Here is a 25,291-nt window from a genome sequence, read left to right on the forward strand (position 1 = left end):
GGAGTGGGTAGAGATTGAAATTGGGCATGGACGTGGGGTATGTTGAGGATCTTCGGTACATTCTATTTCTTTTTAAAATATTTTTTAAAATTTTTTAAATTTCAGAACTTTACAGAGGTACAAATGTTTTGGTTCGTTCCATTTCTTGACCGAGTAGTTGTTCCATGAGTGTATTCACTTTGTGGTAAATCACTGAGTTGTATGCTTAGAATTTGTGCACTCTTCTGTGTGTATAATAAAATAACTAAACAGAGAAAAAAAGCAAGCTCAAGATACTATCCCAAAGAAATAAAAAAAGTAAGTTCAAGATACCAAAGCTGTCTTCTCAGCTTTGAGTTTGTGGTGAGGCACGCTCCAACCGGGGAAAACTTGGTCAGTGCTTTCTCTCTGACCTCTTCTGATGTCATTTCCTTCCCCTTAGCCATTTTTCCAGGGTTGTCACACTGGGGGATATTTAACAGGATCCTCAGTGCTAGGTGGTGGTGAATTCCCCTTTTGAAGGAATTTTTTTTTTAAAAGTTTGGTTTTGGAGGCACAGTCTTTTCTGGCTTGGTTCTCTATGACTTTTGAATCACGCCATTTGGTGAATTATCTAATTCATTCACTTAGCTTTCCTCCAGGGCTCCTGAATATTTTCCTCCTTTTTCTAACTCCTATACACTGGACAGATGCTCCCTCTTTGCACATTTAAAAAAAATGTTTGTAATTGTCCCAAGAAATATGATTTAGTTTTGAAACTCAAAATATAATAAAAACATATTTTTAAAAAAATCTTGACTTTGCCACTGTAACTATGTGTCACTGGCCAAAGTTTTTTTTTTTCACATCTGAAGGATATATCCCCATCATTCATAGTACCAGTTTTATGCTGTTATTTCTGGGCTAATGCTTCTGCATGGAGTTATATAACCATTGGGCAAGCTCACTTAACTTTTTTGAGCTTAATTTCCTCATCTATAAATGAGGATAACAACAGTCCTCTCCTTTATGGTAGTTATGAGATTTAAATGAGGTAATATATGCAGAATGCCTGGCTTAGAATAGTTGCTCAATAAATGGGAGCCCAGTTAGGGCAGGAAGTACTGTTGATTTGTACCTGTAGACCTCAAGGACTAAACAGAGGAGGACGTCTTGTATAGAGGTGTTGTTTTGTAGAGAACTACTGGTGATCATTCTACCTGGTCCTGTTGGCAAAGTAGCCGTTTCCTTAACACCTCAGTCAGCCCCAAGGAAAGATCAGCCTGGTTTAATGACAGATCCAAACAAGGCTACAAAACATTAGATTTCCTTCAAACTTAGGTGATCATATTGTTGACAGGGCCTGAGGAGCGAGAAGAGTACCAGAATCTTGTAGAATGCTTGAACAAATATATAAGAATCATATATAATTGGCACACACTTTGTTTGAATGCAAACACTGCTGTTAAAGTGGTGCTTAAAAACAGTTTGTTGGCCTTCTCTTCATACAGGAGAAACATTTCTCTCGTTTACACTACTCACTTGCTTAGCAAACCCTTATTTATCCTATAATACAAGCGTAATCTGCCCAACATGTCCAAATGCCCACAGATTCTGAGTTAGTGGAGTCTGAATTAACGGAATTTTAGGCAGTCTCTTGTGGAGAACTACAAGCATTTGAAAACGACCCACTCCAACAGTTTCAAGAACACTCTAAGAAAATTGCCTCTTCCCTCCCCTTTCCTCTCCTTGCTGCTTGTGTTTCAGTTCTGGCTTTCAAAGGAAACAGAGGAACACAGACTCAAACATGTATTCTTAGGACATTTGAATAGTTATTTATTGAGAAGCCACAGTTTTCCACACTTTCATAACTGTAGGCTTTATATAAGGCAAAAGCAAGATGGATCCACTACTTACACGGAAAGAAATAGCTCTGCAGCGAACCCCAGGGTCGTGCAGTTACAGGTCAAAATGCAATGTACATGACAGATATAAAAAACAGTGTGGAACAAAATAATTTAAATTATGGTTACAATCTACTGAAGGAAATATCCATATCTTATTATAAACACATTTTTAGTCTAGGGTGGTAATTTAAATATTTGGATTTTTTTTTTTACATACAGTTATTGAAACATAAAAGCAAAATGTAACATTTACTAGGATAAACTTAGACAGAAGACAGTTGTTCTGAACTGTGCTTGATGTTAAGTCATGATAGGATTGCCCCCTTGCCGTGGCAATTAAGTTAATTAATCCATTGGTATGTAGCCATCCTTTTTTTGGCTAACTATATGAATAAATGAAAGGATGGGTTGACAAGGACACAAAAGGGTCATTTTTTAGTTGTAGGGGAACAGAGAGAATTGAAAGTTGGTTGTTGGAGACTTGCCTTTTGTTTTTCAAAAAACCAAAGCAGATCTATGTGTTTTAATTAAATTATCTATGTACTCATTTAAATAACTGGCATCCACATACGTGAAACAAAGAAGTGAAAATACTCGGTGTATTCGTCCTCACGTTTGTTTACCATCAATGCATACACAGTACATGAATGAAGCATCATTTATCGTTGCTGATAACAGGGACATACCTAGCGGTTGGACTATGTATTCTCCATGAACAGTATTTAAAGAATGGTGCTCCATATTGCTTGTAAACATATAGACATGGAAATCGGGAAATCAGTGGATTTGAAGGTCATTTGCTAATCTCAGTACCACATAGCTAAAATGGCAATTGTATTGGTAAACATCTCATGGGCATGGTTGTTGACAGAAAATTCCCTAATGGGGTTAACTAACAGACTAAGGACATGCACTGATTATGGGACTCCATCCCAGTGGACTCTAGGACCAAAGAGTCTAATCGTCTTCTTCATCTTCCTCATCGCTGTCCTTCATGCTGATCCCCTGCAGGCCCCCACCTTCACTCACTGATGCTGTGGCTTCCTCCACAGTGAGACGGTTCCGGATGGTTTCGTAGGTCTTGCTGTTTAAGGTGGAGTCCAGGACCCCTTGCAACCGGAAATCTCTATAGGTTTTCTAAAGAGGGAAAAAAATGCAGTGATAAGGGAGGTCCCATCTCCATGGTGGGGAGGGAGAGGATGTACAGCAGGTGTGGGTGTGAGAGCATTGACCTGTAGCTAAGTGTCACATTTTATGCATCGTCAAAGAAAAAGCCACTGTGCTCAGATCTCACTCTTATTGAAAACTGAGATTTCGCTGAATGGCAGAAAATAAGAAATTGTGACAGGATCAACTATATTAGATGAGACAAAGCAAAGAACATAAGCTTGTGTTTATTCAGTTCCATAAAAGGATATATTCCATAATTGTTTTGGTTCCTTTTTGTGGTCTGGTTCTTTCTCTTGGGTTAGCATGATATACTATAACAGATAGTGGAAAGGGCTATAACATATAAATAATGGATCGAATGATTATGGTATGCTGTGATTTCTGTTGCAGTCTGGTCTTTAGTATTTTCGAGTCTTGTAACTGCATGAGCTGTACTGATATCCCTCTGTCTCCTTCACAAGACAGACATATGTATGTTAGTATATGAAACCTATTACAGGCAGCAATAATTACGGGAAAGATGGAGCGCTAATGCCTCTTCGATATGTGGCAAGCATGTGACTCATTTCTTATCTCCTTGGGAAAGAACTGGATCTATTCCGTTCACAACTTCATGGTCTCAGGGAAGAAACTTGGCTCTTTTTCAAGAACAATGGTTTTGGTATTACCATACCACAAGTTCTTTCTTTGTTCCTTCAGGCAGTTTCTCTCGGATTTCCTTAGGTATCTCAAGGACTGTTTTTCTAGAAATCCCTTAGTGTTAATTGAACATGACCAGAAGCATCTGGCTGTTGTCTACTTCGTAATTTTTTTTTTAAAGGTCTCTCTCTAACTACAAGTCTCCTCCTCACACTGCATATCATTTCAGCCACTGATTCTGCTGTTTGTTTCTCCTATTGATATGGAAAACTTGCTAAAGGGGCAAGAGAAGGAAGGTTAGCAGACTTCAAAGCCACTCCCATCATCATTTCTATTTCTAATAGCGCATCTAATGCAGTCGCAGTGTTAACAATCATAATGTCATCCCCTCTTGAAGGTCACATGTTGTAATGACATGTGAATACAGTTTGGCTTAGTGAAGTTCAATAACAGAAAAGTAACCTGATTGAGACACTAAATTATAAGATTATCCTAAATCATGTCTTAAGCTGCAAGGCTTGCTGAGGAGGAGAAGGAAGCTAGGGAGCTACCTGAACTGTCTTCTGCCAGACAGGGAAGGGGAGGAGACCGAATAAATGCCAGGCATAGCGTAGACCAGATATCCAGATGACTAATTTGAATTTTTGTACTTTCAATCAGTTGTTCTGTTGCCACTTAGAATAACATAATCGCTCCCAGAGTGTGATGGGGAGAAGGAAAATAAAAACTGCTTGAGTAGTCTCTCCTTTATTCAAATTCCAGAGCAGGGTGTACCCCAACTAGACTCTGAATGCCTCAGGGCAGGGACCACATCCAGTCATTCTTGAATCCTCCATCTGGTATTAGACGAGTAGAGGCTCACCTAATATTTATCCAATGTTGGATGAATGAATAAATGCTTGCTGAATAATGAATGAATGGATGAATAAATGGAGTGGCTGTTGATGTGGGAAGGAAATTTGCCTCGGAGAAGGAGACTTCTGGGTTATGCGCTAGGTAAAGCGGTAGGGAATTCTGCTTCCTACCTCTGAGTTGTGGCATTAGTTAAGCTGGGTCCACTTTGGGTGAAAATGAATGGATTCCTTTGGCAGTTCCTTTTGAGATTTCCGCTTCCCTTCTCTGTGGTTCATGTCTGTGTTTGTTTGTTTTTTGTTGTCATTTAATTTTTGGCAGAAGGCTAAAATTAAACCTCCTCTCTGACTTATATTTTTTTCTTAATAAAATATTGCTAATTCCCAACATAGATCTGGAAATATCAGTAATGGGAAGATAATTTTAAAATATTAAAATTATGTCTTCTTTTCATATCTATCCAGTAAGGGTCAAACAATAGATTTCTCCAAAGGATATTTTTACCCGAAAATGGAATTCAAGGGGTCAGGCAATGACTAGTGAGCTTGCCTTAAGGAACTGAAGTAAAAAATAGGAAAATTAGGCTGGGTCCATAGTCCAAGTGCATACATTTCTTTTTTAAGAGCTGCAATACACTGCTGTCTATAACCTTCCCTGGGTGGACGCTTTGTGAGATCAAATGCACATGATAATAATTCTCCTTAATTACACACAATGGAGCAGTAATTGGTTTTAAGTCAGCACTGGGATAGAGGAGCACCTTCAGTGAAATGGTGCTAATCCAAAAGAGACTAAAAAATAGGGTGGGGGGGTGGGGGTGATGTTGCCAGGGGGTGGGTGTGGGGGAGACTTTTGGCAAAGTGTTAAGAAATAGAAATTCAGCTCCATTCATTGTTTATATATTTTAAAGGAGACTTTGTAGTTTGAGGTTTTTGCATACGAATGTTTTAAAACCCTCTATGGTGAGGCATCAAATGGAAACTGAAATGATCAAAAACGTATTTACCCCCTTCTGTGATCTTATTATTTCATGTAAACCACTGAGATTTCACGCTGAAATAATTATCATTAGTCCAAGGCACACACACAAGAACAGGGAAAAAAAGCTACTTTCAGGGTATGTTATCTCACCTTTGTGATCCTTTACATTTGATTGTATACACGCATTATAAGAGAAACTACTTCAATTAACTATGAGAACAATATTGATTTGCATTCTGTTAATGATCACAGGACATATTTAGAAATAGCTGGGGGTAAATATTTCTATTAAATTAATTGTGGCAAAATTTTATTTAATTAAACCATAAATGAAATTGGTAATTGATGTGATTAGCATAATGGCACCAAAAGCCAGCTTTTGACAGTCTAGGCAAAGGGTACGATGGCCTCTGCAGTATTTTTGCATGGCAAATACAGAAAGTATTTTTCCTATCTGAATAAAGGTATCAAATTTCTTTTTATTAAATTTTCCTTTGATGTCTGAGTAATAAATTATGCATTGCAAAGTGATTTCATAGGTTTTTCTTACGTGAGATACTGTTTTAGAAGTCATCCTGCTTTATATGTAAACTAATATTCTTTGTGTTAAGGAAGCTCTGCAGCTTGCCGATGAAATGTAATTCAGTGAGCTATTTGCAAAGGAGAATAATTATTTTTTCTTTTACCTTTACCATCCTAATTAGTGTTTTCAACTGATAAATGTGAAGCTGTAAGTCCATCCGGTCCGTCAACCAGGTACAGATCACGTTCATGGAGCTGTTGTACCATTGCTGAAAAAAGAGACAAAAGTTCTCCAGCCAACACATCGTGGAGCATTTACAGGGCAGAGAGGGGATCAGGCCACGTTTGAGTACCTCACTCTGTCCCGGGAGGAAACAAAATGGTTAAAGAGAATTTGAGAGCACAGAGATAATGAACATGAATTTGCCCAAAATCACAGGGTACTGGATCAATCTAAGAGAGATCGGTCTGGACTTGAATCTAACATAGAACACTTCCACTATAGACATTTCATATACAGTCAATTCATAGAGAACATCTTTTGCTTCTTCCAGTTCTCGTTTTTATTGGTTAATTTCACTCAGTTGCTTATTTCCTAATGCCATTGTCTCCGGTGCCCAGAGAGATGAAGGCTTCTCCACTGAACTAACTGATGTTGCTTGCCACTTACCTTTTTGAAAACTCCAAACCCCATCTCCTAAGTACAGTTCTGGGAGTCAGGCTGAGACAGCCTCAGGAATTTAGGGGAAAGTTTACCTTCATGTACCTGATTGGGGAGTTTCCTGATAAAGACAATGAATGAGGATTTCTCTTTAAGGGCCAAACTGTACTCTGGGCAGCTTACGTGCCCTTACATTGGCTCTGCAATCTGTTTTAATCTTAACACCAAAAAATTATGGAAGATGAGAGAAAAAAAACCATCTACAAATGAGCTCATTTCAAGCTGTTGAAATCATACTTCCCCTTAAGGGGGTTAAATTTTGCTTCTTGTCTGTGAAAAATGCTTGAAGCTGTGTCACTTTAGACTGCCACCCCTGTGGTGCAGGAAGTCTCTGGTGCAGTATAATTTTGCAGTACTGCTCATATATTCATAAATCTCACTCGGAGACATATGAACAGTGTTATGAAGTGTCAGTATGAAAAAAAAAATCTAATCTTTTAAACTTCACCAGGTTTCATTACGCTCTGCCGCTTATACCAAACAATTTACAAATAAAATGAAAAGGTGTGGATGGACCTATATATTTATTTATAGGGCATCTATATGAACTGTGTACAGAAAAGATGCAAAAAAGAAAGAGTGGTTAGAGAATTGAGACGAGGCACACTCTCATGCTAACCAATACACACACGCACGTGCACCCAAGCGCACACACACATCGCACACCAGTGGGGATTCGAAAAGCATAAATAAAAACATGTTTCCGATGGTAACTCCACCCTTTCTCACCTAAAGATCATCCAAAATCAGTTTATGCCTAACACTCACAGTTTTTCCGAAGCCTTGTTTCTGACTTAATTTCTTTAAAAAAAATTAATTTAGGTTTTTTTACTTGCAAGGTAGAACTGCCAAGTTTCACCTTGCAAGAAACGACACAGTCTCAGCCATGGCGTGCAGAAGCCCTCTTTGCAATCTTTCATTTCTAGGCTCCTTCCTCATCAGAGCCAATTGTGGCTCTCCTTGGAGCCCAGCCGCAGCAGAGACCACACTACCCCAATCAAGGCAGCACTGCAGCCTCACAGCCAACTTCTGCTCTTTTAAAGATCATGGAGGCGAAACTGTCAGTTTTAGGAACCTTCTGTCCCTCCCCAGGGAGCAGGCGGGGTGGGGGGTGGGGGATTTTTTTTTCTTGAGATTTGCAGTTCACTCCATGGAAGGAGGGTGTTTGCTGGGGTCAAGCTGCTTCAGGCATGGACAGGTTTTCCCCTCTAGGGATGAGAACATTTTACTGAAACTTTTTTTTTTTTTTTGGTAGTATTTGTTGGGGGGTGTTTTTGGCACCTCCTGCCTTGGGATTCTGGAGCTTTTGCTGTCACTGCATCTGGGTTTGTTAGGAAGGGGTCCTGGAACAGGAAGATCACCGGGTCACTGGTGTTTCTGCAGCCCTACCTTACTCTCGTGCTCACTCCAGGCCTCAAACTCCACATTCACTGGCTGTATCTGACATGTCATCTGGGGGCTCAAAAAATCCATTTCCAGAGCCATGATCAATCTCCTGTTATCCCCAGCCTCCTGGGGTTGGAAGATGACCTTCAAGAAACCCTAGTGACCTCCTGGCCAGACCAACAAGCTCGGGGCCTCATGATGGGTACATCTCAGGGACACAAAGGAGGAGTGTGGCACTCTGGCTTCTAGGCAGAGGTGGCATTTTGCTTTGGCTGTGACAACAGGCAAACCGGCGCTGGCTTATATCACTGCCAGCAAGCCTTGTGCAACATGCCTTTTTCTCTTTGCTGAGAGACGTGCCACCTTTCAGGAAAAAAAAAATAACGCCACCCCCCTCCATTTTATGTAAGCAGTTCCCACTCTTGTAAATAGCTTTTGGATAGTGAAAAATAAAAATAAAAATAAAAAGGTAGGATACTATCAACACTCTTGCTCTGCTGCTGAAAGGGTAGGGAGGTAGAAATCGCAGACAGCAATGGATCAGTGCATCACACGCAGACTCCCATCCCAGGAGAACAAGAAAGCCCTGGAACATCCATGCTTTCCTTCCTGGATCTCACATCTAGCAAAAGAAGTGTAAAAAATGTATGATGCCCCATTGGCTACACATTTAAAGAGGCAAAAGGGAGTAAGTCACTCCTTTCCAAACCTTATGCTCAGTAGATGAAATTGGAGGCACTTTTGGATGCAGCACAGCGCTAACTTGGTTTTCCAGAAAGGCGCTTAAAGGCATTTGGATGTCGGAAAAAGCAGGAGGCACTGCCTTCTAGAACTTTAAAATGTTAGAGGTGAACAGGATCTTCTAAACTATCCTTTGTAGAGGAGGAAACAAAGGCCCAGAGAGGTGAAGTGACTTGCCTGAGGTTACACAGTTAGTGAGGCCAGAAGTGGCAGTTCTGCAGGATAGCCACTGGATGGAAAGAGCTGATTTTCTAACCATTACTCCTCCCCAAGGGGATACAGCAGCGTGCTGGTCATGGCAGCTGATCTTGTACATTTCTTCCCAACTCCACATTCAGGGATATCACATTGATAGCTAGAAATAGGTCTTAGTGGGGATTTTTACACCACGGAAATTGGCAAATGCCACCAACCAGGGCTTCCTCCTCCCAGAAAGCTAGTCATTAAACATCTATCAGCACATTACTGGGTGTCTGGGTTGTTCCTGCTCTTCCTCATGGGCTCACAGTGCTTATTAATCAGGTTTTCTTCATTTGAGATCCATGCTAATGTAGCAGATTTGTTATGATTCTTCAAAAGAGGAAATTAATAAAACATTTTAAGTTCTCCCCATTTTGTTTTGTCTTTCGTTCAGATATGCCTTTTCCAGATCTATCCTAACACCTGGGCACTAAATTTTGGGGGAAATGTATTCTAAATCTGCAGAAATAAGAATTATGAGCTGATGACATATACTAAGTATTTAAGTAGAATCACAACTCCTTTGCAGCTTCTACTTAATTTAGGTATGTAAATTTGAAACTTTGTCAATAAGGTTATTTCAATCCTAAAAGAAGCACTAAAGAAATAAAATCCTTGGTAGCCCTGGCTCCTTTAAAACTATGCCCTTTGGGGATCATTCTGTGAGGTTTTGAACTTGGAACGCAAAAGGATGCCTATCACAGCTATGGAGTGCAGGATAACGGGGCCCTTGGAAAGTTGGGAACTTCTCCAGTAGCTGCAACCAGATCTGAAGGCTCTATTTAAAAGAAGTGGGAAGGCTGATCTAAAAATTTGCCATTCAATTCTTCTTTCTTTCTACAATGTAGTGGTTAAGAGCACAGACCCTAACACACACCTGGGTTTATGATCTTGGGCAAGTTACTTCCCTTCTCAGAGACTCAGTTTCCTGATGAAAATGGGATTCATCAGTCTTTAATAGGATTTTTCTGATGAGTAAATGAAATAATGCTAGCAAAGCACTCCACACAATACTTGGTTCATAATAAGGGCGCAATAAATGTTAGCCACCACCACCATCGACACCACTACCACCGCCTCCACCACTACAGCCATCATATCATCATCATTTCTTCTCCCTTCTTTTCTCTCTCTCTCTCTCTCTCTCAACCAAGAAGATCCAAAAATGAGGGAGAACGCAGAGCAGGTTACCAGGGAAAGCCATGTGGTGAAGGAATGATTCTCACTGGTGTATTTCTGGATTTGTATGCACAAGTCTTAAAGGACACATGAGTAGCTCTTAGCAATGCAATTCTGTTGTAAAGTCGTTTTGTGGTAGATCATCATCCAAACCTACAAAACCATCTTGGATGCCTAAGGCACATTTTAAACTATATGGACGTAGATTTAAGTCTTGGATTAAAAAGATTCAGACCCAGGACGAGTGGTTTCTCAAAGCCGGTGGCACTGAAGTTACAGCTTCAGCCTAGGTTGGCTACTTATTAGCTGACTGACCTCAAGCAAATTACTTAACTCTCCAACCCTCAGTCTCCTCTTCGGGTTAATACCAGTACTAACTTCGTGGGATTACTGTGAACACTAAAAGAAATAATTTATGGAAAATGCCCAGCAGTGTGAGTATCCCACAGTAAGCACTCAATAAAATTTACCCACTATTGTTATTACTCTCAGAAACGTAACAAATATACTTTCAATATGCAACACAAAGAAATTTTTTTGATCCCGTTGTAGTAGAAGCTTAGATAATTAATATGCACCTACACTCAGGTCACCCATTCTGCCCTGAAAACGCATTTACTTCGTGTAGAGCGTTCCTGAAAGATAAAATATCCCTTCTGTAACATTCGGGTTCACTAAGGCTAGCATTAGGGTGCGGCAGGGTTGTGCAAGTGCAGGACTCGATCTTGTCTTTAACTAAAATTTTGATATTTCAGTTATCATGGATTTTTTTTTGTACTAATTTTGATTTTATAAAATGTTGTATTAAAATATTACTCATCTTGATTACTCTATTTTTTGTCTCCCCCTTAAATTTTCTGATGGAGAAGATACTCATTCACGTCTACCTTGTCCACCACCCTTGGGTTCACGGTTCCCCTGGAAACTTTGTCCCCTGGAAGGGATGCAGCATGTAGAGATAAGGGGAATAATTAACACCTCACTGGACAGTATATAGGGTTCACAGAAAATGGGCCTTCGTCTGGCTCTGGATAATCCCTAATTGGCTATACAGCGTGTTGCTACGACGATTGCTGCTGTGGTTATGTATTCTGCCATCATAACCACCACCGCTTATATGAGTCTTAATTCCCGACCCCAACATCTTGATGTTAATTTGATGTCCTGAGGAGACACTACTGTTGATGGTACATTTGTTTTCAGAACAAGCCGTGTATCACAGATGGGTGGCAGTGGAAACAAGGAATACAGGCTGAAAAGGAAACAGAACTGTTTGCTGTACTTCCACATTACTTATCGCAAGGGTAATTTATCCCCTTAATTTAGGCACCCACCCCATCAGACAAAACCCTTCTTGAAGACTTTAGAGTCTACTGTTTTCAACAAAGTGCTATTGTGTACAGGATTCCTAATATACTCCCACATGCATGCATGCGTGTATACAATTAATAAAGACAGTTACCTATTCGTTGAACACTGAGCGCTTAAGATGTGCAGGTGCTGTGCAAAACAGACCGTGAGCATTATATAGTTTACTCATTGAATTAAACTCTTAAGAGGTGGACACTATGAACAGCCCGCTCTGTAGATGAGAAAAAAGGGCACAGTTTATATAAGTAGAGCCTAAGTCACACAACTAGCAAGTGGTGGAACAGGTTTCAAGATGGTTTTTTATCACTAAATCTGTATGAGTTGTTTGTACTCAACTCGATACTATAAAGAAGTAATGGATTGGTTATACAGAAACAGCTCTAAGTTCTAGGTGTTTCCACAGCAAGTCATTTAGCTCTGAAGTTCTCAAAGGAGGAAGTGTGTGTATAGGACAATGCTGTGGAACCTGTTTCCCTCAGAGCCTGAGCTTGGCTTGGTGTTGAAGAGATTGTGTGTTTCACGAGCTTAGAAAGTTGCTCAGAAAAGTGTGGGGATTTAGGGGCATTCCCATGGAAAATCACCCAGTAGCCTTAAGAGTTGACGGATGAGAGAACAACCATTGCTGACTCTTAAGAGACATGATTAGAAAAAGTTGAATGGGGCTGAAGGGATACCATTTCTTAGCTAGAATTAACATATTTTTCTTTTTCCCTATTGTCCTATCTCTTCTTATTTTATTTTAGTTTGGTAACTCAGCAATTGCTAGTAGGAAAAAGTTCTCACTGTGGGCAGTTAGTCTTCAAGGAAAAATACAGCTAGAAAAGTTGCCTTCATCACAGTGGATTGAATTTTCCTACCAGTTTTACAGCTAGAAAAAATATAACACTGATCAAAATTTCAGTTCTGAAAAATCATATTTCATAAATTAAAAACTTTTCAGGGACTAGGGGAGAGCAAAATAGTAGAGTCTTTTTATGTCAGGGGAAAAATTCATCTCATGTGAAATTAAAGATGTCATCAGCAAGTGCTATAAGAGAAAAATTTTAGGCAAAGTCACAAATCCAGTGAAAATAGTCTAGTGTAAAATTCAGTTCTTCCTGTGTTGCTTTTTTCTTTAAAGAAAATTTTTGTTAAAGTCTAACATGCATACTGCAGTATATCACTTTTAGCAAATACCCACACACACGCACACACACACACACTCCCAACAAGACATGTGGCCCCATAGCCTATAACTGAGGGTAATAGTCAGCCCAATATCATAAAAATGAGCTCTTTAAAAAATTTGGTTTTTGGCGTAAGGATCAATTACCATACCATGCACAAACACATCCCCACACACGTTCTTTGATTAAAAACTTCAGACTCAGTCCAATATATTCCCAGCCTGAGTGATAGTTGAAATTCACTAGGAATTGAGTTCTAATTGTTAATTCATTTCTTAATACGTATTTCCTTTGAAACTGGCATGTTCAAGCCATATATGCCAGGAAGGCAAAGCATTAAATGCCTGGGCAGTTCACGTCTAAGCTCTAAACTTTGCTGTAGTTGAATCTTTATTATCACCCATAGTTTTCCTTTACAGATGAGGAAACTGAGAAACATAAATAAAGTGACCTAGCAGCTAAGAAGAGATGGAGCATGGCTTCGAAAGTCTGAGAGCCAGTGCACCCAGTAGCTAAGAAAATGCACTTGACCCAGACCTCCTGTGTTTGAATTTTGACATTCCCTTAACCTATCTGTGCCTCAGTTTTCTCATCTAGTAAGTGGGGATAATAATAAAAACCTACTTAGAGTCATTGTGGGAATGAAATGAGTTAACTTGTGTGGGGTGCTTGCCACAGTGCCAGGCAGATACTAAGTGTTAGCTGTTATTATCTGAGCCATGCTAGCCTACGCTGCTTCACAAATAAGAAATCACATCTCCCTACTTCTGGGCTATTCAGGGTTGCGCAAAACTTTCTGAGCAGCTTCCATTCTTCTAAAAATGCCTGAGCAAACAAGTAATTTGGTAACTACTTGGTAACCAATCTGTGTTTTTGAACTGAAGAGACACAGCCAATGCTGGAGGATTTTTCATCTTTTCTCTGCAAAGTACCCTTTCCCCAACCCAACACAGCCACATGTCAGAGAAACCGGTTCAGCATCTTGCCTAGAGAGGATAATGAAGAAATGACATTTTGTTTGTTGGCAAAGAGTCAAAGAGGAAGATAATGCTTTGACCACACCCATGTGACTAGGTTCTTCACTTTGTTTTTGGTGACAAGAGTGAGTTATTATTCGTTAGAGGGGGAAAAACCCTCACAACATATTTAAATTGCTGTAATGAAATACTGTAATGAAATATTTTACATTTGAAGCTTTCAATGCATGTTTCTTCCTTACAATTTGGGTAATTTAAGAACATGTGAAAAGTATCATTCAGGGTTTCTTTACACTTCTACTAAAGTACGCTTAGCTTCGTTAAGCTAAGCCACAGTTCCACACCCTAATGGGTCTCTCAGGTCTAACGATCGCCAGGGATCTGGTCATATGCAGTGTTCTAAGCAAAGATTCAGAGAGGGTACGACAAAGAAACCCTGGTATGTTCAAGCCATCTATGCCAAGTGGGCAAAGCACTAAATGACTGCATGCAGTTCATAGCAAGTTTCAGGATTTGTCAAAGCTCCCCAACGGCTGAATAAATACTTTCTAAAAGGGCATATCATCCAAATGCTTTCAAAAACCAGTACACCGCTGAAAGATGCAATCTTCTGCCTTACTTGAGTGTTGCTGTAATTCAGGATTTGTTCCTCAGAACAACTGCTCTTAGAAATGGGTCACAGCTCCGGGACGCTCAGCTAAAAGCACAAAGCTTTAACCAGACACCAAAATCAGAGAGTACAGGTAATCAGAATGACCTTCCGACCTGCCCCGAATGTCATTTTTAATTGAGGGTGCACATTTTTTTTTTTTTTAACATCTGTAATTCTTTGGATGCCTAAAAATCTATTTCACTGAAGTCTTTACAAAGCTGTCTTAGTGCTGTGGCTCTTCAAAGTGGCTGGGTCCTAAAGTCGGGAGCGCATCTCCCTGTTGACTCACTGATGGAGGCTCTGAGACACCTTGCGGCAACTGTGGTTTCAGACTATAGTTATCTACAACCTGGGAGAATTCAGCTCCTCTTTTGCCTTTAGCCTCTTCTCAAAAGGAAGAGACAGTGCAAAAGAAATAATATTTTTTAAAAAACAGATTTCAATTTTTACTGTTTAAATTTTTGTTTCTTTTCTAGGACCATGTATATGGAATTTAGCCTTTGGAAACATTATTTTAACACCCCCACCCTACCCCTTAGAAAGGGCCTAAATAATACCTTAGTATTCTTTTATTAAAATAAGCAGTTATCTATTCATGATCAAATTGCAACTCCTAATCCTGAAATGTGGAAAAATATCCAACAGTAAGTAATTCTGTAGCATCAACATTCCAAATGAATGATCCAAGTGATGAAGCCACACTTGGGCTCCTGACTTAATGCACTGCAGCCTTCTAACCCAAGTCAGTCCTATCAACAACAGTTGCGTGGGGGAAATTACAAGGGGAGGGAAGAGTCCTGAAGAATCCTTTCTGAGAGCAAATCAAGCAGGAGAGTTTAATTCAAAGATTAGCTTACATGGGCTACACAGGGGTCTCTCTCTGGAAGATACATTCTGTGCCTTTTTAATGGTTTGGTTAACTTCCTGGAAGTCTCAGTAAACTATATAAGCTAGCCAAAGTCAGACTGGAAATGATTTTGTTCCTTCTGAATCAATCAGATAGTATGAAACCCAATAAGTCACAAAATCCCCGTTTATCCTATCCAATCCCATGTCTCTCAATATGGCAGGTGGTCATCTACAAGGAGGTGGGATGGCCTCTCAAAGGCTTTCTTTCCTAATAATCATGATATTTTGCTGGAAATGTTTACCATCTAATAGTTTACCAATGAGAAAAATAAGTCAAAGATCAACTAATTGATATCAGCTTAAAGACAGGATAGGATATGATGGGAAAGCAGAGGTCACTAATGTGCATTTTCAATTACGAACACTACCTCAACTCCAATGCAAATACCACTCTTCCATCATTTGCACAACCTGAGCAAATGCATTTATAGAAAGATGGGTGATCCAGAAATTCCATGTCTGGGTATAGATGCAAAAAAATTGAAAGCAGGATCTCAAAGACATATTCCCACACCTATCTTCATAGCGGCATTATTCACAATAGCCAGAAGGCGGAAGTAACTCAAGTGTCCATCAGGGAATAAACGGACCAACAATGCGAGATATATACATACGATGGCATACTATTCGACCTTAAAATTAAGGAAATCCTGTCACATGCTACAACATAGATGACCCTTGAGGACATAATGCTAAGTGAGTTAAATCAGTCAGAAGAAGAAAAATCCTGTATGATTCCACTTATATGAGGTATTTAGACTAGTTAAATTCATAGAAACAGAAAGTAGAATGGTTAGAACGGTGTTGCCAGGGGCTAAGGGGAGGGGGAAATGGGGAGTTATTTAATGGGTATAGAATTTCAGTTTTGCAAGATGAAACGAGTTCTGGAGACTGGTTGCACATTTTGAATCTACGTAACACTATTGAACTATACACTTAGAAATGGTTACGATGGTAAATTTTTCATGTTCTCTTACCATAATTTTAAAAAAAGATGGGAAATAAAAATCACTTCCCATACTGAAAACGAAACTTTGCCTAAGAAAGCTTGGATGTGTAGCAATGTACATATTTTAATCTGGAACACCCAACCAAGCTTTACGAAAAGAAAAAAAAATTTCTTTGAAAGAGGAATGTGGTCATTTCATTTAATACCAAGACTGAGACAATCTCTCAAACTCTCAAGGCTTCACAGAGTTTTGAGACTGTGAAGAACAAAGAACAAATCTGGTAGCATTTGCTCAGTCATTTATTTGGTTTATTTAAAACATGCCACGGGGCCAACATTTCTAAATCTGTGAAATAGAATCAAATGAAGCCCAGAGATGAGAACTGAGAATCCTCGTAGAGGATTGGGTCCAAACAACAAAAAAGGATGCATTTTTTATACTGCGTGCCACATCACCTCATATGTTTTCACAGAGACTCCCCCATCCCCTTAGCGACCCCCCTCTTCCAACTTTCCAAGCACAGATTTGATCAAGCAGTACTCAGTCAACCCTGAGACCCCGTTTGCCCAAAAGGGCAGCAGCTCCCCATCCAGAATCACTCTCACCACAACAGACTGATTAAGGTTTGGAATGTGTGTTCAGGAAGCCCTTATTCTAGGAAACAATTAAGTAGAATTAGGCTAATAATGCGAGGCAGGCAAAGCTTTTGCCCTTTGCTGAGAAATAACTCCTACGTGGAACAGTTAGACTAATAAAAATCATGTATTTCTTAAATGCCTCAAAATGATCTTTGCACCAAGCTCAGCAATTAACACTGCCCCACTGAGGAGCATTTATTTCCCAGGCACAGGAGGTTTAATCTCCCTGTTCGCTCGACCAATGTCTTCTTTTGGTGAAAATACAGTGTGAGGCTTTGGGCAGGGAACAGAAATTTCTGCAAGCAGGAATTTTGCAGCAGGCTTAATTCCCTTCTCATCTCAGAGGGTGGCAAGGTGGAAAGGAAGGGCCGGGCACTCCCCCACCAGGCCCAGATGGAGGCCACGCCAAAGGTCTTCTTGAGCCTACCTGTTCTTGACCTCCAGGAAGGACGGGAAGACCTTTCTTCAAGTGGCCTGGGACTTGTCTACTGACGGATTGTCTTCCATCCCCACAAACCCACTCTTACCCTCAAAGTAGCCATTAATGGGCCTTCTTCTTGGCCAGAAGCAATAGATGTCCCAGCTCCAAGCCTGGGCAGGAAGTGACCGCTGGGCAAAAGGGGGACACAGACCCTCCTGTCTGATGCTTTGTCTCCTTGACAACACCCCAGCCGGTGGCCCGAGGAACAGACTTAATTTCTTTTTTTTTCTCTGCCCACCCTCCCCACCCCATACTTCTTTCCCTCTTTCTCTAGACGCAAACGCACGACATCCAACATAAAGTTGCCGAAATAGCAATCTTGTCTCTGAATATATAAATTGCAAAAATTGATATGAATAAATCTGCAAGTAGCACACTGATTGTGGCACATTTTATCAAAAAACGGCGCTCGGTTGCTCGGTGGCTGGGGAGGGGGGTGGTGTCATTACACATACAGAAAAACATCTGCAAACTCCCAGTTTCTTTACTTAGAACTGAATGGAGGCATGACCTCCTGTTCCTTGCCATGAACCCTGAGTTCACACTCATATTTTACATGTTACAGGAAGCCACAGCTCGCCCCAGGGGTGCTGCAAACAGACACGCAGAAGCCAGATGTAGCCCCCCGCTCCTTAATGCACCTGAAGAAGCCGGCAACTCGACATTCAAAAGCTGACATGCTCGTAGCTTAAGGTCACTTCAGATTTTGTAAAGAGGAGGACAAAACCAGGAATGCTTCTAGGGCTGGGCTGTCAGCGGGGAGGCAGAGGGATTACAAGAAACCTGTGACTCTGCCTCTTTCTGCCTTTGCTGGTAGTTTTTTTGTGTGAACAAGTGCCATACAACAGATTGAGCCTCGTATAAAGGCCTGAGACTGTGCAAGGGCTCCCCGCTGGGCCTCAGCTGTGCTTGCAATTAGCAATAGGCACGGAGTGATTATTGTTGGGGTAGCGGATGGCAATGCGAAGTGACAAGTTTTATGGGGGAAGTTGGGAGTGGGGATGCTCTGCAAGTTTCTCTTTCTTTCTTTTTCTTTCCTTTTTTCTTGTGCTGCAAAATACCCTTCCTTGGGGAGGCTGCAACCTCCCATTTCAGTGAAAGCTATTTTTTTTTTTCCCTCATCATTCAAAAGAGTCTTAACAAAATTGTTGAAAGAATATTTTTCTCAGTGCTTCAGAATGCGGGTTTTCTAGGTCAGAGCTTCCTTGCTGCCCTATTTAATGTCAGAAATACCCATTTGCCTCAAATTAGCAGAGAGCTTGGAGTTGAGGGCAGGAGATTAAGCATACAAAATTACTCAGCAGGTGACGGTGGGGTGGATTTGGGGGTTGAGAAGTCTTTAAAACTGACTACAAGACATTATATACTTCTGACAAAAGAACATAGTAATCCTACCTGCTTGCTTTAACCACTGTTGTTTGCCTATTATTATGTGCTTTAATGCTCATGAGAGCAAAACTATTGCTGATACTACTCAATTACCATAGTAACTCACACCAGTGACCTCTTATCGCAGGGCTCCCAGCCCAGCTGAACCAATCCAAAGAGTTTGTGTCTTTTTATTTATTTAAACGGTGACATATACTTGGACTAGAAAGCTCCAAATAGAGGCTACTCCTCTCTTTGTCTAGGTTAAGAACTTGTTTTGAAATTTTGAGTGAGAGCCTTTCACCATTTGAATCTGAGGTGGTTCTGAAGTTTATGGATTTGAGGCTGTGGGACGCCTTCAGAAACATTATGAAGACACAGAACAATGCCCAATAAAAAGAAAAGAACATGTGTGCATCAAAGGCTGGCAGCCTCCCAGCTGCAGGAAAAGTTGTGTTTCCCACTTGGGTCCCCAGGCTAAGGGCCTCCCAAGTTGGAGAGAAGGAAAATTGGAGGCTGTTCCTGCAGAACCGTTGCTATTTTACCATATCAGTGGGGCTAAACGCAGATAGGACAAAATGGCTACTCAGAGGGATTTAAAACTGTAAGTTTTAAAACGAAATAAAAGTAACATTAGTGTATGCTTTTCTAGCTTTGCATTTTTCACTGGCCTGGCAATGTGTATGTGAGTACATATATGCCTACTGTGTACACTACATGCTATTGGTGATTCTGATGTGTTGCATCACATTAGCATATTCAATGCTCTGAGAAGTTGTAGTAGAGAAATCCATTGAACTTGGTGTTTTTCCAACTGTATTTGACTAAAGAACCACTTTTCATGAGCCACCCATTTAATACCTCTCAGGGTATTTATGTTCCATTGAACTCACTTTGGAAAAAACGTCTATAGTGACATTAATAATAATTAGCAATAACAAAAATAAAAATAGGCCAGGCATGGTGGTGCACCCCTGTAGTCTCAGCTACTTAGGGGGCTAAGGTGGGAGCATCCCTCGAGCCCAAGAGTTGGAGGCTAGCCTGGGCAACATAGAGAGACCTCCCTCTCAACAAAACAAACAAACAAACAAACAAACAAAAAAGATAGCAAACATTTAGTGAGCACTTACTATGTGTCAGGCACTATCCTGAGCAGTTTATAGGACTTAAGCTCATTTATTTCTCCTAACAACCTCAAGAAGTAGTGACCTTTTGAATCCCATTTTACATTTCTGTAGTATATAATATTTATATGAACTTGTTCTCTATGAAAAACAAAGAAAAGGAAATGTAATAAGCCACACTGGCTTTTCATTTTTATTGTATTTTTCCTGCTTCTGACCCTCCAGAGATCCTGAAGCCTGTGAGTCTCCTAAATAAATAATTTTTACTATAAAAATGCATGCCCTGCTAATATCAAGTTAAATGAGGAACGAGGCAAAATCCTTCAAAGCCCTTCCACCTTTGAACTCAAGGGACCCAAATAGTGAAATATACCTTCCCCCCCTCTATCTCTTTTGATTGGCCTCCAAAGCCCTGCTGTTTTGAAAGAAAGAATCCAATTTAGATATCAAAATTAGATCTGTGCTTGCCTGTACACAACATGACTTCTGAAACTGCCGAGTGTCTAAGAAATTGAATAAAAATGTAACCAGTGGTCAAACCCTGAATGAAAGATGGAACATGGGCCGGACAGCAGCTGTTCTAATACCCTCTGGCTGATCAACAGGACCTAGCCCAGCAAAATTAGGACAAACTTGAGTTTGTGACTTATGTTAAATAGACAAGTTCTTGTAGCAAACATCAGAGGCCAACACCTTGCTTTCGACAAGCAAAACAGGGAACCGTGGATATTTAAGAGAAAAGGAACAGCTCCCTTAGGTACCTGAAGTTTCTCAGTTCAGACCATTTCTTTCTTTAAGAGACATAAATAATGAGCCCAATGTGATTAAGCCCCAATCAGCTTCTAGCCAGGCCTTGTCTGCCACCTGGGTCTCCCAGGGCAGGTGTGCAGTTCGGGCATTAACAGACTGACCACTGCTAACAATACCTTTTTCTGGGGCCTATTTTTCTCTGGATATGTTGGGGATTTAGCCGTAGGCCTCCCTGTGCATTGAGAAAATGGACCCCCATGCCTTTAGCCTCCGTCCTCTCAAAGGAACCTACTGTTTTGAGAAAATGTATAGTTCAATCCAAATTCACTCATCTCAATCATTTAAAGCTCAATTATGTTGAAAACAAAATTCTAGTTTTGGTGGCACATCCTACCACCCATTATCCATGTGAGGAGTGTGAATAATTTATCCGAAAACTATTCTCTTATATGCATACAAGAACTTAAGAGGTAGGAGAAGGATTCAGGGTATAAACTGAATTCAGATTATTCATGAACAGCATCTGCCCACTCCCCTGATTGCTTCTTAGGTATGGGAACCGCATTTAGAGTTAACCGCATTAATTCGCAAGCAGATTGACGTAAGCAACTGAATAAGAAATTTGCATACCATATAGAAATGATTATAGAAATCATACTCTAAAATAAGGATTGCAACTCATGTACAGAACAGAAAGATAAAGTGGAGTGCCAACTTTGTCTTTTTAAAACAGGGTTGGTTAATCACATTAGGGCTAATTTCATAATTTGCACATATTAAACTTTCTATAGTCATGAATCATTAGTTTCATGAGCCAAAGTTGAAGTTCTTACTTAGAAAAATGCACATTGACTTCAGGGAGCTGGTTTCCTGGGCTGAGGTGGTTTTAATCATTACTATCAATATAAAGAAGGATGGCCTGTATAGTCACATAATTTCTATGCTATTATACGGAAAAGAGTTCAGGTAAATAGGTAAATGGAATGCTTTAGGTCAAACCACACAGCTAGTTTCCGAGCATATGATGAAAGGACACAAATATACCAGCTAGAAGGTGCTGACCAGAACCCCAGAATTCAAAGACAACAAAACCCAACAACTATAACTGGGTCCAGAACACTTTGCAAAGTCTTCTAAGCAGTTTTAACACTAGACCTATGTCGACTTAGTGAACCTCAGCTCTCTGGGGTACGATTTCTTATAAGGAAAGAGCACGATCTTTTTAGGAGCCAGAGACGGCATCGAGTGGTTTCCAAAAAGCAGTCAACCAAGAAGGATTGGGTGCTGAGGCCATACTCAGATGGCAGTCCAGGGGCTGGGAGGAGTGCTGGGTTTCACAGGAGAAGGCAGAGTGGCACGAAGGCTGGGGGAAGGAAGATGGTGGCAGACTGGGCAGAGCATGGCAGCACAGGGGGACTGAGAAGGCATCCCGACCTCCCAGGAGGAAGCCTTTGGGTGTCCATAGCGACTGGCCATTTAAAGGAGGCCAGAAAACCAGTTCTGATGCCTGGGTCTCAGGGCTGAGAAAAAGAAAGACAAAGTGCTGCTTTTTAAAAGTTAACATGTGTTTTCACCATGTACAGCTGGGCTCTGCCTCCAATGGCGCCCTTTCCTCTTGCTTTATTTTTAATCTCAGGAAACCATATTCCCCTTTTGCTACTTCTCACTGCGTATGACTCTATTTTTTTTTTTTTTCCCCTTTTTCTGGGAGGCAGAAACACACACACACACACACACACACACACATACACTTGCCAGATCACTTACCCAAACCTTACCCTGGGGAGCTAGCCATCCCATTTCTGTAAAAGGCACAAACCTCAGACCATTGTCCTTATACAAGATACACATTCCACCTTGCTGGGTGCCCTCTATATCTACAGATGGCTTTGCATCTACCAGCCAGGAGGAAAGAAGTCTGCGTCAGGTCCCCACTGAAGCGTTCAGGTGGGTCCAGGACCTGAGCACAGAGAGTTAAACCATGAATTAGTCATGAGTTAATATGTGCGGCCTGGATCACCCTGCTCTCTGCCGTCAACGCTTCCCGTCCACCAGCCTCCCTCCCCCTTCCTTTCCACGCCCCCCCGCCCCCCCCCCGATTTTTTTGAGGCGACAGAATAAGAAATTAAACACTTGTGGGTTCATTCGAAAGAGTGAATGAAATTGAATAAGCTCTCAGTACTTGAGGCGCACAGTGAGCGCCTGAATGGGGCAAACCTCCTAAGTTGAATGGAGTGTCTTTTGGGACCAATTTGTCTCTTTTCACTCTTTATTCTTCCCTTTTTGCTGACAGATGTACAAAGGCGGAACTGCGCCGTGCAGCTTATCCGCATGCACCCACAGCAGCTGTCACTTTTGTCGAGCAAGTTAATCAAGCAAATGCCACCATATCCCACTTTCTATAAGGAACAACATGTTATAGACAGTAGTCTTGCTAGAAAGAGACTTTATTTTAACTTTGATTGGCTTGGTTCCCCCACCCCTCACAACACTTCCCCCCTTTTCCCCCCAAAAAGGAGGGGGAATGGAGGGACTTTGCCCCACCCAAGGATTTGGCTATGACAATGTTAGATTTGATAATAATATTGTGCGTGAGGCTGAAGAGACTCATTTGGAGTTCTTTCCTAGGGACGCAGGGATGCCCCGGGTGTGGGTTTTTTTTGGAGTGTGCTATTGTTTGTGCTGGACTGTTAGGCTGCATGTCTCAAGTTATAAAAAGAAAAGCCGAGGGCAGAAAATAGTATTATGCCATGAATGTCTTGGATTAATTTTATTCTCTTTTCCTTTGTAAAGCAGGTTGTGTTATTTACATATTTCTTTTGATAAGCCTCCTTGCCTGGCCAAGCTTACAAAGACTGTGCTAAATACATAATAGCATTTCTTTGTGCATCTTGCCGTTAGTGAGTTCTTTAAGCTGAGTGCCCAAATTTATTTCTAATGTGCACCAACAAATGCAAACAGGCCTCCATCTCTCTAACTCTGTGCAAGCCAAGTGGGGAGCCTTTGAAAGAATTCCCTCACGTCCACATCCACGTCTCCCTGTGCCTCGGTCACCACTATTTGGTGGCGTTCAGAAACCACAGGCAGGAGCGAGCTTCATTAAACAGTGCACAGTGCTGACCTCAGCCACTGCCCCCGAGCCCCCACTCACTCAGAAAACTGAATGCCAAAACCAGACATATTTTGAATAAACAAACTCTTAAGAAACAATGCATACAGACAGTTTTCCAATGGCCAAGGGATTTGCCACTTTCAAGAGTTGGCTAACAGCTGACGATCTATCTAGTAAGCTCTTTAAAGTTTCAAGAGAAAAAACAACTCCCTTTCTTCCTTCCTTTTCTTTTCTTTCTCCCCTCCTTCCCTCCCTCCCTCCCTCCCCTTTCCTTCCTTCTTCCCTCCCTCCCTCCCTTCCTTCCTTCCTTCCTTCCTTCCTTCCTTCATCACCTTGTCATATTGTTTATTGTCAGCTTTGGCTGGAAATAAATCAAGGAAGGATACCTGATCGCAAATTTTCACATTGCTGACATCTTAGGCATTATTGGATAATGACCATGTAATGATTTAGTTGCAACTCCATTTGTATTATGCGCAGATTGTATAACCACGTTATTCTGTAATTTTGGATTAGTCCCCAACCCCACCCCGCTGTAAAGTATTGCTGATCTCTGAAACCTCATAATGCCATTGAAAACTTAGCTATGCGGATAGGATAAAAGAGTCAACAGGGCCTCGTAGGAAAATCTTGGGCATTGTTGTTTAATAATACCACTGTGTCAAGCTTTGCTTATAGAACTTAAGCTGCTACCCTAAACCATTTATCAACTGTCTGGGATGTAATGGTATTGTGTTACCATCATTCCCCCCACCCCCAAATAAACCACAAAACTTTATTCTTATGGGATAAAAGATCTTAGACAGAACACAGGGGGAGAGATAGACTGAAAGCTGAAACCCACCCCTTGGTTGGGCCTAGGTAGAAGTGGGTGTTTGCAGCACATATGGTATGCAAGGTTCCCTACTGTGCTGTAGTCTCTCTCAGCTGAGGATGGGCTTTTACCCTGACGTGGTAGTGCTTTCTGGGATTGCCCATCTTTAGGCCTCGAGTCTGCTGGTGTTCATGGAACTTGAGCCCAGTGACAATGTCCTTCCATCCAGGAGGAGGCCTGTTCCAGTGGGGCGGGATTTTCATTAAGGGGTCTCTCCGATTAGCTATGCAATGCCCATGACTGTCAGTGGACAAGCTGTGACTAACAAGCCATGTTCTACCCGGAGGGTCACAGAATCGCAATTTCCATCTTGTATGCAGCCATGGTGCTGTGTAGCAAAGAGTGACTTACAGGAGGAACCCCAGTGGATGAACTGGAGCACAGAGCACTTGGTAGAGTCAGGGCTTTTGAGGGTGGGGGCACATCGTTGGATAGTGCAGGGTTGATGTTTTTTTTCCTAAGACAGTATAGTTACATGTCCACTCTTTTGGTCAGAAAGAAAGAGGTCAGATCTAGGATCAACCCCTTCCCAAGCTTCTCAATTTGATGAAACCAATGTACGAGTGACCCAACTTCTTTATCTGTAAAAACCTATCTCACCAGGAGGTCATGAAAATTATATA

General features: G+C 41.1%; 1 protein-coding gene across 9 annotated transcripts in view; it reads right to left on the bottom strand.

Moving 5' to 3' along the window:
• Nucleotides 1–1,768: 1,768 nt before the first annotated feature.
• Nucleotides 1,769–25,291, bottom strand: part of CADPS (calcium dependent secretion activator) — a 454,766-nt gene continuing 431,243 nt past the window's right edge. For 6 of the 9 annotated variants that reach the window (XM_069473769.1, XM_069473770.1, XM_069473771.1 and 3 more), the window contains 2 exons: nucleotides 6,194–6,298; nucleotides 2,596–3,002 (listed from right to left, as the gene is read on the bottom strand). In XM_069473769.1, coding sequence (XP_069329870.1) covers nucleotides 2,823–3,002; nucleotides 6,194–6,298 — 285 coding nt within the window. In that variant the 3' untranslated portion in view covers nucleotides 2,596–2,822. Of the gene's footprint in view, nucleotides 3,003–6,193; nucleotides 6,299–25,291 lie in introns of all 9 variants that reach the window. The other 3 variants (XM_069473767.1, XM_069473764.1, XM_069473765.1) reach the window with 1 other exon arrangement.

Source organism: Eulemur rufifrons, chromosome 7 (genome assembly GCF_041146395.1).
Source record: "Eulemur rufifrons isolate Redbay chromosome 7, OSU_ERuf_1, whole genome shotgun sequence".
Taxonomy (NCBI): Eukaryota; Metazoa; Chordata; class Mammalia; order Primates; family Lemuridae; genus Eulemur; species Eulemur rufifrons.